General features: G+C 47.1%; 1 protein-coding gene across 4 annotated transcripts in view; it reads left to right on the top strand.

Moving 5' to 3' along the window:
* Positions 1–13,315, top strand: part of ALG9 (ALG9 alpha-1,2-mannosyltransferase) — a 55,824-nt gene that overhangs the window by 17,216 nt on the left and 25,293 nt on the right. For 3 of the 4 annotated variants that reach the window (XM_069876574.1, XM_069876572.1, XM_069876571.1), the window contains 2 exons: positions 2,279–2,409; positions 9,467–11,537. In XM_069876574.1, the coding sequence (XP_069732675.1) occupies positions 2,279–2,409; positions 9,467–9,590 (255 nt within the window). In that variant the 3' untranslated portion in view covers positions 9,591–11,537. Of the gene's footprint in view, positions 1–2,278; positions 2,410–9,466; positions 11,538–13,315 lie in introns of those variants that run through there. The other variant, XM_069876573.1, reaches the window with a different exon arrangement.

Genomic DNA, 13,315 nt, shown 5'->3' with positions numbered 1-13,315 from the left:
GCTTGGAGCCCCTGATCCAGTGGGAGGTGTCCCTGCTCATGGCAGGAGTGGGACTGGATGGGCTTTGAGGTCCCTTCCAGCCCAAACCATTCTGTGATTCTATGATTCTATGATATGAGGGCAGTGGGGGGGGCTGTTAGCCAGAAAGGATGTGGGATATTCCTATAAATGAATAGTACAGCCTGTCCATATCCAAGAGTGATCTCCCCAGCAGGAAGGAGAAGGTTGCATAACACAAGTCTCCCGAGGACATTGCCCACAGCTCTTTTAGCTGCGAGGTCACACACACAATTAATTTCTGTGATGTTGCTTCCTCGAATGCATTTTCATAATTTGGCAGGGTGTTGCCAAACATTTTGGTCGGGGCAGTGCGGTTACTTGCGTCACAGGCAGCTGATAAAGGCATGACTGTTCTGAGTCCACATGGTCAGAGAGGTGCAATGTGATGTCCATCTGCTGTGAGTGAGTCAGCGAGGGCCATCGGCGCTGCAGGACGGGTTATCTGTGCACAAACCCACCATCATCTCTGCCAGACAACAAACTTACTCTACCGGATCTGTTTTCCATGATTCTGCTCTGTGATGACAAGGCCAGTAGAGTTAACAGAGTTAAGAGGTTTTGGAGCTTGTGTAATCCTTGTGGATAACTCATATTGGTCTGTACGTGTTCTGAGCCAAATGTGCTGGAATTGTGTGCAAATGATTGTAAAAGCACTTCCAAAGAAGGCATGAAAAATTAGGTGAGCGAGAGGGATTTTTGTTGCAGAAAGTTGGCAGATGTTTTTTCTTACAGGAGGATAAACGGGAGCATGAGGCACTGGCTCCCCTCAGCCTGACCTAGCGTGTACTTTTGTCTGTCTTAGGGAGTGGGTCAAGCCTTTATTGTGTGAGCTTGAGTGTACATTCTTTAGGGCCAAGATAGCACTTACATAGGGTGTTAACTGGCAGTGTATTTGGATGTTTATCCGTTACACACAGTTCATGAACATGACAGACGAGTGCTGGGCCGCTGTACTTCCCAACATCCGCGTTTAGTGTTTCTCCAGTCTGCAGAAATATTCCCTTGAATGTGCCTTGACATAAGGTGCCCTTCTCGCTGTTGTGCATCCAGTTTGGAGCAGGATTCATGAATTGCTGTTACAGTTCTGATAGGAGTAGTTACCCACAGGTCATTCAAGATGAGAGGATATACTGGAAACTGCACGAGTCTGTCCTTTCCCAAGGTCTTATCAGTGATTTGCAGGGGGGAAGGAGGAACAGGCTTATGAAGTAACAAATTATGTGAGAGAAAATACATCATTAGAATTTGAAGTTATTTTGACAAATTGGAGAAAGGATCTGGAAAAAAACAGGGTGAAATATATGGACAGTGCACTTGACAGAAATAGTTCAGGGAAAACACGTACGTTGAATAGCAGCCAGTTGGGCACAAGTCCTTTGGGAAAAGATCCAAGGGGGCCACAAATCATTGGATCAATACAAGTCAGTAATGTCACGCTGCTGTGTAAAGAGATGAGCCACGCAGAGGGTTGTATGCGCAGGAGGATGTTGTGCAACTCTTGCTTTGCTGCTCTGCTTTCTGAAGTCCTTCGTTAAAGTGCTACATCCTGATGTGGGGACTGTGTTCAGGATTGATGGGAGTAATTCGAGACCCCCAGGGATGATCACAGGGGCAGAAAACATGGTTATAGAGTAAAATAGGGTTGTAAAGACAAGGGGAATTTAGGGTTGCAGAACCCTGGTATATAAAACCTGTCATGAAGAAGATGATGTTTTCCTTGTTTGTGACGTATAACAAGTAGGAGCAGGCATGAACTGAGACAGAAAAGGATTCAGTGTAGACATCAGGAAACCTTTCTAACAACAAATAGTGAAATCATTTGCCTAGGCAGCCTGTGGAGTCAGCATTTTAAGAAATCTTTAATAGCTAATTAGTCAACCTCTAGCAAAAACATCAACAGAATTGGTTCTGCTGCCTCAGGTTCCCCTCTGTGACTTGAGAATTCCTCAGTGAGAGAGGCTGGCAGGGGTACTTGCTCAGGGAGAGACCCTCAGGTTCTCCTCTTATGACCAGAGCGGTAGCGGTACCTTGTATCGCCCTGTGAAGGTTTTATTTGAAAGCTTTTGAAATATTTCACCATGTGTCCTGCATGAAGCATTTCACCTCTTGCTGGAAACTTAACCCCTTTCTCCTTGATAAGTAACAGCCTGTATAAATGACCACAATATGACCAGGAGCCTCCAGGAAATAAACCACGAGAATGTCTTTCTTTCTGCAGATTGACATTTCCAAATGCCATTATCTGGTGGACTTGGATACAGCAGCTGAAACCCCACGGGAGCCAAGGTATTCCTCCAACAAAGAGGAGTGGATAACCATTGCCTACAAGCCATTCCTAGATGCTTCCAGGTATGCTTTACACGTTTGAGATGGGGGAAGAAAGGCTGGCAGGTCTGTGGACTAATTCTGCTCAATTATCCGCTTGCAAAAATAGCTGCATACATGGAGGAAAGATACATTGGCAAATGCCAGCTTGAAATACAGTTTCCAGTGAAGGCAGCTTGCTGGCCACAGCGGAACCTTCGTCAAGCTTGTAGTGCAGTATTTATGGCCTAAGTTGCTTTAGAGGGTGAAGCCAGCTGAGAAGGGTAGTGAGAAATGTTATTTTTAAGAAGAATCCTCCCTGTACACTTCTTGCTGAAGTAATATTGTTTTGGTTTGCTTTCTAAAGGGCTGAGGTGTTTGTCATCTCCTCCCAACAGGCTGCTGAATCTGCTGCCTTGTTGCAGCCAAATCCAAGGCAGGTGTCAGTCAGTTCCAAAGAGCATGAGCTCTTCCAGGTCCTGTGAAAGCTAGCAGAGAGAGGAGGCAGTCAGTGAGAAGTCAGCAAGGTCACGCTTTTATGAGGCATCAGAGAACCCATGGAAGAGACCTCTGTTAGAATCTGTTCTTTATTAGTTCTACTGTGCACTGAACAACTTGCTTGTGTGTCTGAAAAGGGATTTCTGTGAGAAGTAGAGATTGAAATTGCTGTTCTCTGGGCTAACATGGATGGAATCAGGGTTATCCAAGTGGGAATGTTGTTACTACATTCCTGCAAAGACAGAACCCCTCAGCTGTAAGAGGATGGTGATTCAGTCATTTAAAGCTCTGGTCATGTTGCTGTCATAGCAGGACAGAGAGGTGAACTGGAAAAATCTTGGTAAAAACTAACAAGAGTTCAGTGCTCTCCTGTTTTCCATGTGAGACCTTATTACTTCCTAGGAATAGGAGTCTCCAGAAAGGGTGGCTGGCAAAAGCAGTTGAACAGTGAGAAAGACTGATAATGTTAGAGCAGCTCCCAGGAGCGCTCTAATGTTCCCAGCTTGCTGACACAAACAAGTTTTCTTGGCAAGGATTTGCAGAAACTGTGTTTTCCGAGAGACCTGCTGTTACGTTCTCCAGTGAGATGGCCAATGAGCCTCATTAATGAGGCTACAGAAGGGTCTGCACAGCGCGTTTGCTCCATTTGTGGGGAGAGATTTGAGTGTGCAGCTGTGGCCTTACCACAGGATGGACCCAAGTGTTTCGAATGCTCTGTTTTCACCCAGACTTTTGTGTTCATTCCTAACATGGCTGGGGATTTTTCCTGTAAGGTGTGTATACACCCCATGCCGTCTCAATCCTGACCCTGCTGCAGCCTGCGCTGCTGGCTGGAATCGCTGCAAGGAGTTAAGCTGGAGCCAAATGTACTGCTCTGAACTGAGTCCTTGTTACTCCTCACCGCTTTAATGCTGTTTCCATATGAGTCACTCTATGACATTTTTTTCTTCCCCCTCTCCTTTTAAGGGGAAATCAATAGGATTAAAGAATTTCCCTTTTTTGCAGCTAAATCCCTATGTTCTGCCAAGCACAAATACCTGGCTGGTTTCTCAGGAATTTGCCTGGATACAGGGGTAGCTGTGGTGTTGCGACTCTGTCCTTCTAGGGAAAAGGCTGTCAAAGCGTTTCCTGCCAGACGCAGGCTGGTAACTTATTCCCAAGCTTGGCAGTGAAAACCTGTGCAATCATTTTGATTGGATATATGATACCGTGTGTTGCATTTAGATCACCAAAACTCCAGCTAGATTCCCAAGCTGAATATTTTTTGTTGGCTAAGAATCTCTGCAAGCCTGCAGCCAAACCCCGGTCACTCGCTCAGTACTGGGATGTGGATTTCTGTGTGTGGTCCTCTGGCTGGCTGGTACCTCTGGAAGTCGTGGCTTGGCTTGTTGGAGCAAAGGTAGCATCTCACCATGGAGCAGCAGCTCGTGAGGAGGTGGGAGTCACAGAAAGAGCCTGAAACTTCAGAGCGTAGTTACTGTGCTAATGATGAGATGCAGAGACAGAATCCTGGGTTGGGGAAGGGCGAGTGTTCTCCCTGGCTAAACATCCCCAAGACCTTATAACATGTCACCTAAATGTGGTGGGGAGGGAAGGAGAACTTTCTGGCTGCTGTCTCCTCCTTAACAAAAGATGTCGTTTCATTGGTAGGAGACTGGGATAGAAGAGGGCTTGCAGAGCATGTCCTGAGAGGAGATCAGGCAGTGAGATCCTTAGCCCTGCTGGTGTCGCCTGTCAGCCTCCTCTGCTCCCATTCTTCTGCTGCTTGGAAATTCTCCATGCTGTTCCTTATCAGCTCCTCACAGCTGGAGCAGAGGGGAGGTGTGGTGCCTTCACCAGTGGAGGAGGCCGGGTTGCCATAGCAGCAGGTCTGATTTTCATCCCTGCTGTTAGTACTTCCAGAGCTCCCGCAGTTTGGAGCGCTGAGCTCTGTCCCTTCATCTGATCTTCAGCAGTCGGCAGCTCAAGTGCACAGTGCTGGGAAAGGACTAGAAGGGCGTGTGCTTACCTGGGGGTGTCACTGATGCTGAGGGATGAGAGATCCATCTTGTCACCCTGCTTGTCTGACAGATTTTCTGTTCCCCCTGAAGAACAACAGCAAAGCAGGAGCCGTGGCCAGCCTAGCAGGGCAGAAGCATAGCAGTGGGCACAGCTCCAAGACAACTCATGGTACAGTGAAGAGCAGAAAGAACAGCCATGCAAGGTCTGATCTGCCCTGGTTTTAGTCAGTGCATCACAGCACTACTAGGAAAATGCAGAGAAGAGGAACAGCAGTGTCACTTAGTGAACTAAGTTGTGAGGGATGCTGCCGGTGTGGATTTCAGGTCTGCATCTCAGTGGCTGCACGGCAAGGAGCATTTGGGATTAAAAAAACCCATCAGACGCCTCCCCACCCAACCGCAAACTTCAGCTCTTGTTCTTTGAAAAGAAATGACCCCAGCAGTTCAATTCACTCCTTCTGAACCAGAGGCTTCTGGGACTCGCTGCGAGTCTCGCATTGACGTCAGCAAGTGCAAATGTAAATCTCAACTGGCTCTGATAAATGGTGCTGCTAATTGAATTAGAGAGCACTCCAAGCCACCAGCTAATTATGCTCCTCAGGAAGCTGCTTTGTCCAGGTCCATTTAATTCTATATTGGCTGAGCGCTCCAAATCTGGCACAGAAAAGAGGAAATATATTACAGCTCCCCACTGAGGAGCACATATTTTCCAGCTCTTTAGGCTGAGCCGTCTGCTTGCTCCAAATGCTTGGGTTTTCCATCAAAAAATATATTCTTAGTGCAAAATTAATGATCGGTCATTGTGTTCTAGCATATCATTACCTCGGTTTGATAAGAGAATCTGTCTTGTTCCCTTTAATGGTGCTTTCCTCTGTGTCACATGAAGTGTTTTCCCTACCTTTGTTTTACAGGTTGCTAAATTGCTTCTTCAGTGCATGGTTGGTACAAAACTTAACACCTGGGTAGTGCAAATGTTAATGGGTTTTCAGAGAGCTTCGATGATGAGCTTCCTGTGTGTGTAGCTAGAAGGTATTTAGGTCCTTTCCGCACAGCGGAGATTCAACTTCCCTCTGCCTCTTCTTCCTGCCATTCCTTTCCCTACATCCTTCCCATGCTTCTTTCTGAATTCTGCTGCCAGTGGGGTAAGAAGTTTGAGTTACAGGATGCAGTTAGGAAGAATCTCCCACCAATCCACGGATCTAACGGCTTCCTTTCCATGTCAACGAGTTTTAGAGGGGGACTTGAACATCTTCACTCAGCAGTCCTTCTTCCCACTCCAGATGAGCCTCCACTGGTATTAGGAGAGCAGGGCTGTTGAGTTGTTTGCTCCTGGAGTCCAATGGGTAATTTGCAATAATGCACTTAAAATGTCATTGTGGTTCCAGCTATGTTGGCCTGCTGGTAACTGGGCTTCTGTCCTAGCTGGGAGCTGCAGTCGCTCCCCTAGAAACCAAAAAATTGGATAAGAATTTCCCATAATGTGGGGTATCTCATGTCTGGAGCACAGCAAGGGCTGGGCAGAATTTGCTTGTTGCCTGGTTCCAGCCTGGAGCTGCAGCTGGAAGAGCCCTGCTGCATCCATGTTCCAGCAGCGTTGCAGCAGACCCTTGGCTCCCCAGCTTGGATTGACTGCGGCCTTAATCTTGCTGCCTGCATGCTGCTAGGGAGCTCTGTGCTGATTAAGGCTGCACACACTCCCAGTCTCTGGGTGACAAATTTAGAAGCGAATGCAAATAGAACATTATATATATATTCCCTGTCATCTGTCATCCCAGCCCCTTCCCTATGCCATCTGTTGTCTGAGGTTGAGGAGCCTGACAAAGGGAGGTGACGGGAGGTAAAGACTCCCTGTCTGAATTTAAAGCTCTGTCATGACTTCCTGAGCACCAGCAGCCACCGTTCTCCCAGAGCTGAGAGCAGCACCCAGGGCTTTGCTGCTGTGTAGTGACCAGCAGCAGAGAGAGCAGCCTTGTGCTTGTGTCCAGTCAGAATCCCTTTTCAGTGAGGAAGTTGCTGCTGGACGAATACGAGAGCTGACCTTGCAGCAGTGGAGCAGAGGTGTTGCTGCTACCATTCACGGTGCCATATTCAGGGTGTGAACTGGTGCTGTTATCTGACTGCTGTCAGCTCCACGTCTGGACCAAGCGGCTGAAAGCATTCTCAGAGCCACAGATTGTACTCGGGACCTCAGCCATCGGCTGAAGCTGCTGCCTTCCTCTCTGTCCCTGAGCTAAACCACGCAAGGCTAATTCAACAAATTACTTCATCTCAACCCAAGCACACACCCTGAGTTCTGGGGAATTGTGCTACTTTCTGTCGCTTTCTTACAACTTAGCAGCGAACTGGTGCTCTACCTTGTTTCCCTTTTTTTTTAAACAGCATCCCAAGCAGCTTGAACACAGTTGCTTTTTCTTGGTTTTCTTTCTTTTGTTGTTCTTCGCTAGAGGGAATTGAAGTGAAACCCCACCACTCACGGAGAGCAGCCACAGTAGCAGTGGTGGGTTGTCAGGCTGAGAGGAGGAGATGCCAGAGTAAGTTCAGCAATGACATGATGTTCATTAGCCACATGAGATGGAGGAGGAAAATCAAGCACTTGCTTTCAAAAGGATGCCTTTGCTTCCAGTGACTGGAGGGAGGGCTGGCCTCCAATTTCCAGGCGCAAGGAAATGACAGCTGTAAAAAATGTTCCTTGTTCAGAATACACTAAAATTACCATCTTCTGCCTAGTTATTTGCTCCTAAGAGATTCTGCTTTGAATACGTTCCCGATTCCAGCACCTCAGGAATTCACAAAGAGCAACCATTTCCAGTGATTCTTTTATTTAGGAACTTTGCTGGGCATTTTACAATTTGTAAGCGGCCTAAGTATTATCACTTTTTGTTCTTTGAAGTGAAGCAATCAGCATTTTTCTATCCTAAAGCACAAGCTGAGTATTTGGCAAAAACCAGGTTTAGAGATGCTGGATGCTGAAAGGAGGCAGAATCTCACAGTAAGAAGCAGGAGTTGTAAATTTTAGGAATTCAGACTTGCTTAGGCTCTCTGAGGGTAGACAATACTTTCTGCCTCCATTTTCCCTCTCCCGTGTGGGAAGAATATTGCTTTGTCTGTCTGAAGTGGGGACATTTCAATTGAAAAATGCCTTGCTCTGTGCTGATGTGAGACCTTAAATAACAAGACCCTGCTGCAGAGTGGTGCTCTGCCAGCGCAAGTAGCCATCACTGGTCTTTATTGGATGGTCTTTTACTTCAAGATGCAGGAGATCAGGAGCTGCTTGTTCTTACATGAGTTACAGTCAGGCTCTCCAAGAACCCTGGGAGCCTCTGGGGAGATGCAGTTCTCAGTGGAAGTTCCTGCCATTGTGTTTTAGGCTGCGTTTTTGAAAGGTATCCAGTGCCGCCTTACAATAAGCAAACAAAACACAATTCATCTTGCTTCTGAAAAAGTGAATTGAATGGCATGTCCAGACCCTTGGCTGTGCTACCAGCAAAGCCGTGTGAATTGCAGTGACCAGTGAGGACAGGCTGGATCCATGTGCCACCCCTGACCATGCAGTGTGCTGCAGATGAGTTTGGAGCGCTGCTGCTGCTGCTTTTCCAAGCTTTATGCGGATGAGGTTAGACTTGTGTCTGTCAAGAGCTGACAGTCCACCAACAAGTTGATCTTTAAGAAAGAAGCTTCAGTGTTGAGGAAGCAAGACTCTGCCTCAGCCCCAATTTCAATAAGTTGCTCACCTTTTTGAAGCTTCTAGCAAGGTTCACTGCTGCTGAAGGATGTTCTATTTGTTTGCTTCACATTTAAACCTGGTCTGTACTATTAGTTTGCTCGGTAACAGAACACATGCATTTAAAATGTGCTCAGCTAGCACAGCTCCAGCAATTAGCAACCAAATGAAAGGTACTAATTTGCTGCAGCCATTAAACCCTCCGTGCTTGAATACTCCATTGGTCCAATTGTTGCAAAGTGCTGTGAAATGCCAGCTCCCAGCACTAGTGGGGCCGCAGTGAATGCTGGCAGCCTGCAGCAAGCTGCTCTGTAGGTTTAGAGCAGTCCATCCCTCTTTAATTCAATACCCTCAACGGCAGATCAGCACAAGAACAGTGCTTCAACATGCCAGTGCCCATCAAAGCTTCTGTCGGCCCTTCAGACATGCGTGGAGGAATAGGCGGCCAGAAAGATTGGGTAGAAAAGAGGAGATGCCAGGAGCTAAATGCAGCCTCGCTATCTTTCACCTCCCTGAGGAACAGGAGGGCTGCCTGTCAGTCTGATTCCGGAGGCCCACAGGGCTGTACTGGCTGCTTTTTGGATAGTGATATCTGGGATCTCAGTTTCTTTCGATGATTACTTCCTGCCTTCTCTCCCCTTAATCCTGCCAGGATGGACAGTGGGCATGCTGCTGCTCTTAAACTGGTGGTGCTGGCACAAACCACGTTGGTGCCACTGACAAGGGGAAAACGGGACTGGGCTGCGTATGCCCGAAGCGTTAGTGTTCCTCGTGCCACTGGCTCAGCAGCCCAAATCTTTTGCAAAGCCTCATTCGTATCGTTTTGAACATACTGGCTAAGGAATGCTTTAAGGATGCATTTGTCTTTCCTTTCTGGTTTCAGGTCCTCACAGCTGCTGCGTGCGTTCTACATCCCTGTCCTCTCAGAACAGTACACATCGTATGCAAACTACACTATTCTGAAATCCCGGAGGTCGAGGCAAAGCAGGAAAAAAATGGGAGGCTAGCAACACACCTGGGCAACAAACCTAAAAGCATCTGCTGGCACTCTTGGACAACTGCCTAAGCCATCTTCAGTTCCCTTTTTGAAAGATTATGCTTGTGTGATTCACTAATAAAAATTTCCCATGAAGTGATTCCACCCTGCAAGCTTCCAGCTGTAGAAAGGGTGCATCATCTGCTTTCAGTTCGCAGTGTCAGGGCTCGGCTCTGCCTACATGGAACAGATTGGTAAGAAACCATTTGAAAAGCCAGCAGCCACCTACGAACATATTATCCCTGCTGCTCCCTGTGTTATTATCTATTACACCAGAAAAGAGAGAAATGCAAAATAAAAAGGAATGACAGTATGAGGTTCTGCTCCAGGTTGTAGTGAGGAACAGGGAAAATCCAGCTCAGCCTCTCTCTTTGCCCCCGTGTTCCATCCTCATCTGCCTAAGCAATGCTGACCTTCTCCTAGGGAATTTTTTTCACGTAGCAACATTTAGGAATCTTCTTTTCTTTAAAGAAAAAGGAGGGGGGAAAGAAGAAAACAGCTGAGAGACAATTAACTGAAATGCACTCAACCTCAAGGAATGAGTAGCGGGCACCACAGCGGAACAGCCTGAAGTTGATCTGTCCAGAAGACACTTTCAAGGATAAACCTGTGCTTCTGGGAGAAACCCCTCCAGTCTTAGGAGCTGAGCCAATCATCTGTTTTCATGGGACCAGAGTGTTTTTGTTATCTGTGAAACCACAGGTTTGCTTGCTATTTATAATAATTTTTTTAAAGATACCTGTAACATCTTTTCAATTCTAGACTACAGCATCGTAAAACCTCTGGAATCTTCCAGAGAGAAGAAGGATTAATTTTTTCTGTCAGTTCTCTTTCCCCCGATAGACTGTGTGTGTTGCCTTGGTCCAATGTGCTTCAGAGCAATGCTGTATTTATTGTATGTCTGTTTTTAAAATGTGCAGTATCACAAGCTGGATGGAATTGTTTTCCCTCACATCCTTGGAACACTTTCAGGATAGGATGGCATAAGATGGAGCAGAGAGGAGTCTTGTTTTGCAAAAACGCTGCGGAAGCTCTGTGGCTGTGATTAAATTGGTCTGTGTGTGCGGTGACGGTGACAGTGACAGAGCATGGGGACCAGGAAGCAGGTTTGTATGGTTGGAAGCTGTTGGGATTCAAACAGAAAAGCTCGTGCTTCTGAGGATGGAGGTGTTGGTGCAGGCACTGAGCACAGCCTGCAGGTTTGCAGCTGGGCAGGACGGGAAGGGCAGGCTGTGATCCAACACGGTGCTACGGAGTAGGATCTGGATCCACTGCGTTTCATTAAGGAGGAGGTTTTTTAAAAGGCATTGTGCTCTATTGGAAACAGCTTATAAAACATGGTAAGAGCTGCTTTGCTGTCTGGATCATTACAGTGTGGAGAGTGCAGTTCTCTTCCATTGCACCCCCACTGCATGGAGGAGCAGTTTGAAGCTGAGACTCTGAATTCAAACTTTGATGGCTTGAGGAAGCATCTGTGGTTTCTTAAGTTTTGGCTCTCTTCAGAGAGATGGATTTCACCCTTCAGTAGAGTCAAATGTGGAGCTTCAAGCTTTGCAGCCAGGCATTGGTGTCCTGGGGGCGTTGGTCTGGAAGGTCAGAGTCACTTCGCAGGTCACTGTAGTGTCTGTATTCACCGTATTCCCCCACCTCCCTCCTGCCAGCTCTACCCCTCATAAAACTTTTCATGTGTTGAACAGGGCTCTACAGTGCCAGTAAATCAAACCCAAAACTTTTGCCCTATGTGTTGCCTCTCCCCTTGGTAATCCGTGACCTTAAATCAAATAAAGAAGCAAATGCAGTTAAAGTACCCGTTGCACCCCTCTCAGACACCATCTGTGTGGCTGTTCCATCTTGTCAGAGTCCATGATCTCATGTTTAATGTGAAAAGACGGTACAGTAAATATCCATTTGAAACGACTGTGGGTGCTCCACCTTCCTTTCCTGTTTGATTCCTGTTTTGGGGTGGTGGTGGGAGACTCATAACTTGACAATAATTGGGAGTGTTTTCCAGAGAATGGGGCAGTGTTTGGTTCCTGGTAGGAAGTGCCAGTGTGGCTGCAGGCAGTGGTCGACTCGACAGCTTGGCTTTGCAGAGCTTCAAACGGAGCCACGGGCTCCATTTGGCTGCTTCCCATGGCAAACAGTTCTCTGCTTGGAGAACCTGCAGGCTAAGGAGATGAGGCAGAGAAGAGAGGTTTCTTACTCACTGAGGACAAAAGTCAATCATGTTTTAATGCTGTTTTTAGGGGGAAGTTGTGAGTCTCAGTGCTGCAAAGATCTTGACCCACCAACTCATTTAAGGTCCCATGTGGAGTCTGCCTATAAGTTGCTTTTTATATCCTCTCTGGCACAGAAGTAGTGTTCCTGGCAGCAGGTAAAGGAGCCAGGGCCTTCCCTTTAGTCCTTGCTAAGGTATAATTGTCATGGATCGCACTACCAGGCAGCCAGAATGTAGCACAGAGGCAATCCAGCAATCCCAGCCGAGAGCTCTGGGGACGGGGAGGTGGACTCGCTGCTGACGGTGTTTCCAGCATAAAGACTCTGCCATGGGTCAGACTTCTGATAGGGAATGCTAAGGCTCCCCTCATCTTTTCATTATTCACAAGCTGAGGCTGTTGCACTCTGTGCAGTGCTGAGATTAAGCAAAAAGCTGACAGTAACGAGAAGATCACTTGTACTCAGACTTGCTGCAGTGAGCAGAGCGTGTCCAAGGAGTCTGAGGAAAAGATGCAGGAGTTGCCTACCTGGCTCAGGTTTAGCTGGATGAAGGATCTTGTGTTTTGAATGCAGATGGGGATGCAAAGAGATTTGCACCAAAAGGTGGAGCTGCATCCAACAAAAAACATTTTTAAAGGCATTTTGTAGTTTGCTTTTCTGCTTTTGTTAGCAAGCTTGAGGGAGGGGCTTCTGGTTTTGGTGTTTTTTTTGTCCTTTTCTTTTTCCTTGGACCCTAATTAAAGCAAAGGTGTGACCTCATTGTGAGGAGGCAGGTTTGGGACAGCTGATTTGTGATCTCTCTTGAAAAATAAATAAAGCCTTGTGGTTTCTGAGCTTGTGGGTAAAGGGTCAAACCACAAATTGCTGATCTGCCTTAGCTGGATTCCCTGCCTGGATAGAAAGGGTCCAAACCTGTTGGGTTGCAGGGAATTGGGTAGGCAATGCACCTTTTTCTGCTTTATCTTTGGAGGAAAGGCTCTTTGTATTATTCTGGCTGGTTCTGAAGAAGGTGCCTACAATGCTTAGTTGTGGCCTTATTGGTAACAGCTCTTTCCTTCCTACTTGTGCTCAGAAGCTGCTATCTTAGTATTTGAGTCCACCCCACATCCAACAAAAGGTTTTGAGTTAGTAGGTTGTGTGGGGATTTTTTGCTGGAAAAGGGCTTAAAGTAGTAGTGGAGGGAGGCCCTGGTAATGAAATTCTGGGGTTCAGAGTTCCCAGCTCTCCAGGCACTGCTGGAGGAGAGAGCCATGAATTTCTTTCTCTTCCAGCAGCTGTCAGAACCTGAATGTCATCCCAGCCCTGCCGAGATTCACTGTATGTCCCCGTGAATAACCGCACATCTCTATCTGCTTTCCTGGAGAGGTACTAATAAGGCCCCATCTGTCTGCTTTGCAAACTCCAGCCGTGTCTGCTAGCAGCAAAAAGTGGTCAGTAAGGGTGAGCAGAGCAAGAGAGCATCACAGCCCAGCAGGACTC

The sequence above is a fragment of the Phaenicophaeus curvirostris genome, chromosome 25 (assembly GCF_032191515.1).
Source record: "Phaenicophaeus curvirostris isolate KB17595 chromosome 25, BPBGC_Pcur_1.0, whole genome shotgun sequence".
NCBI lineage: Eukaryota > Metazoa > Chordata > Aves > Cuculiformes > Cuculidae > Phaenicophaeus > Phaenicophaeus curvirostris.
This window is presented reverse-complemented; position numbering and strand designations above follow the sequence as displayed.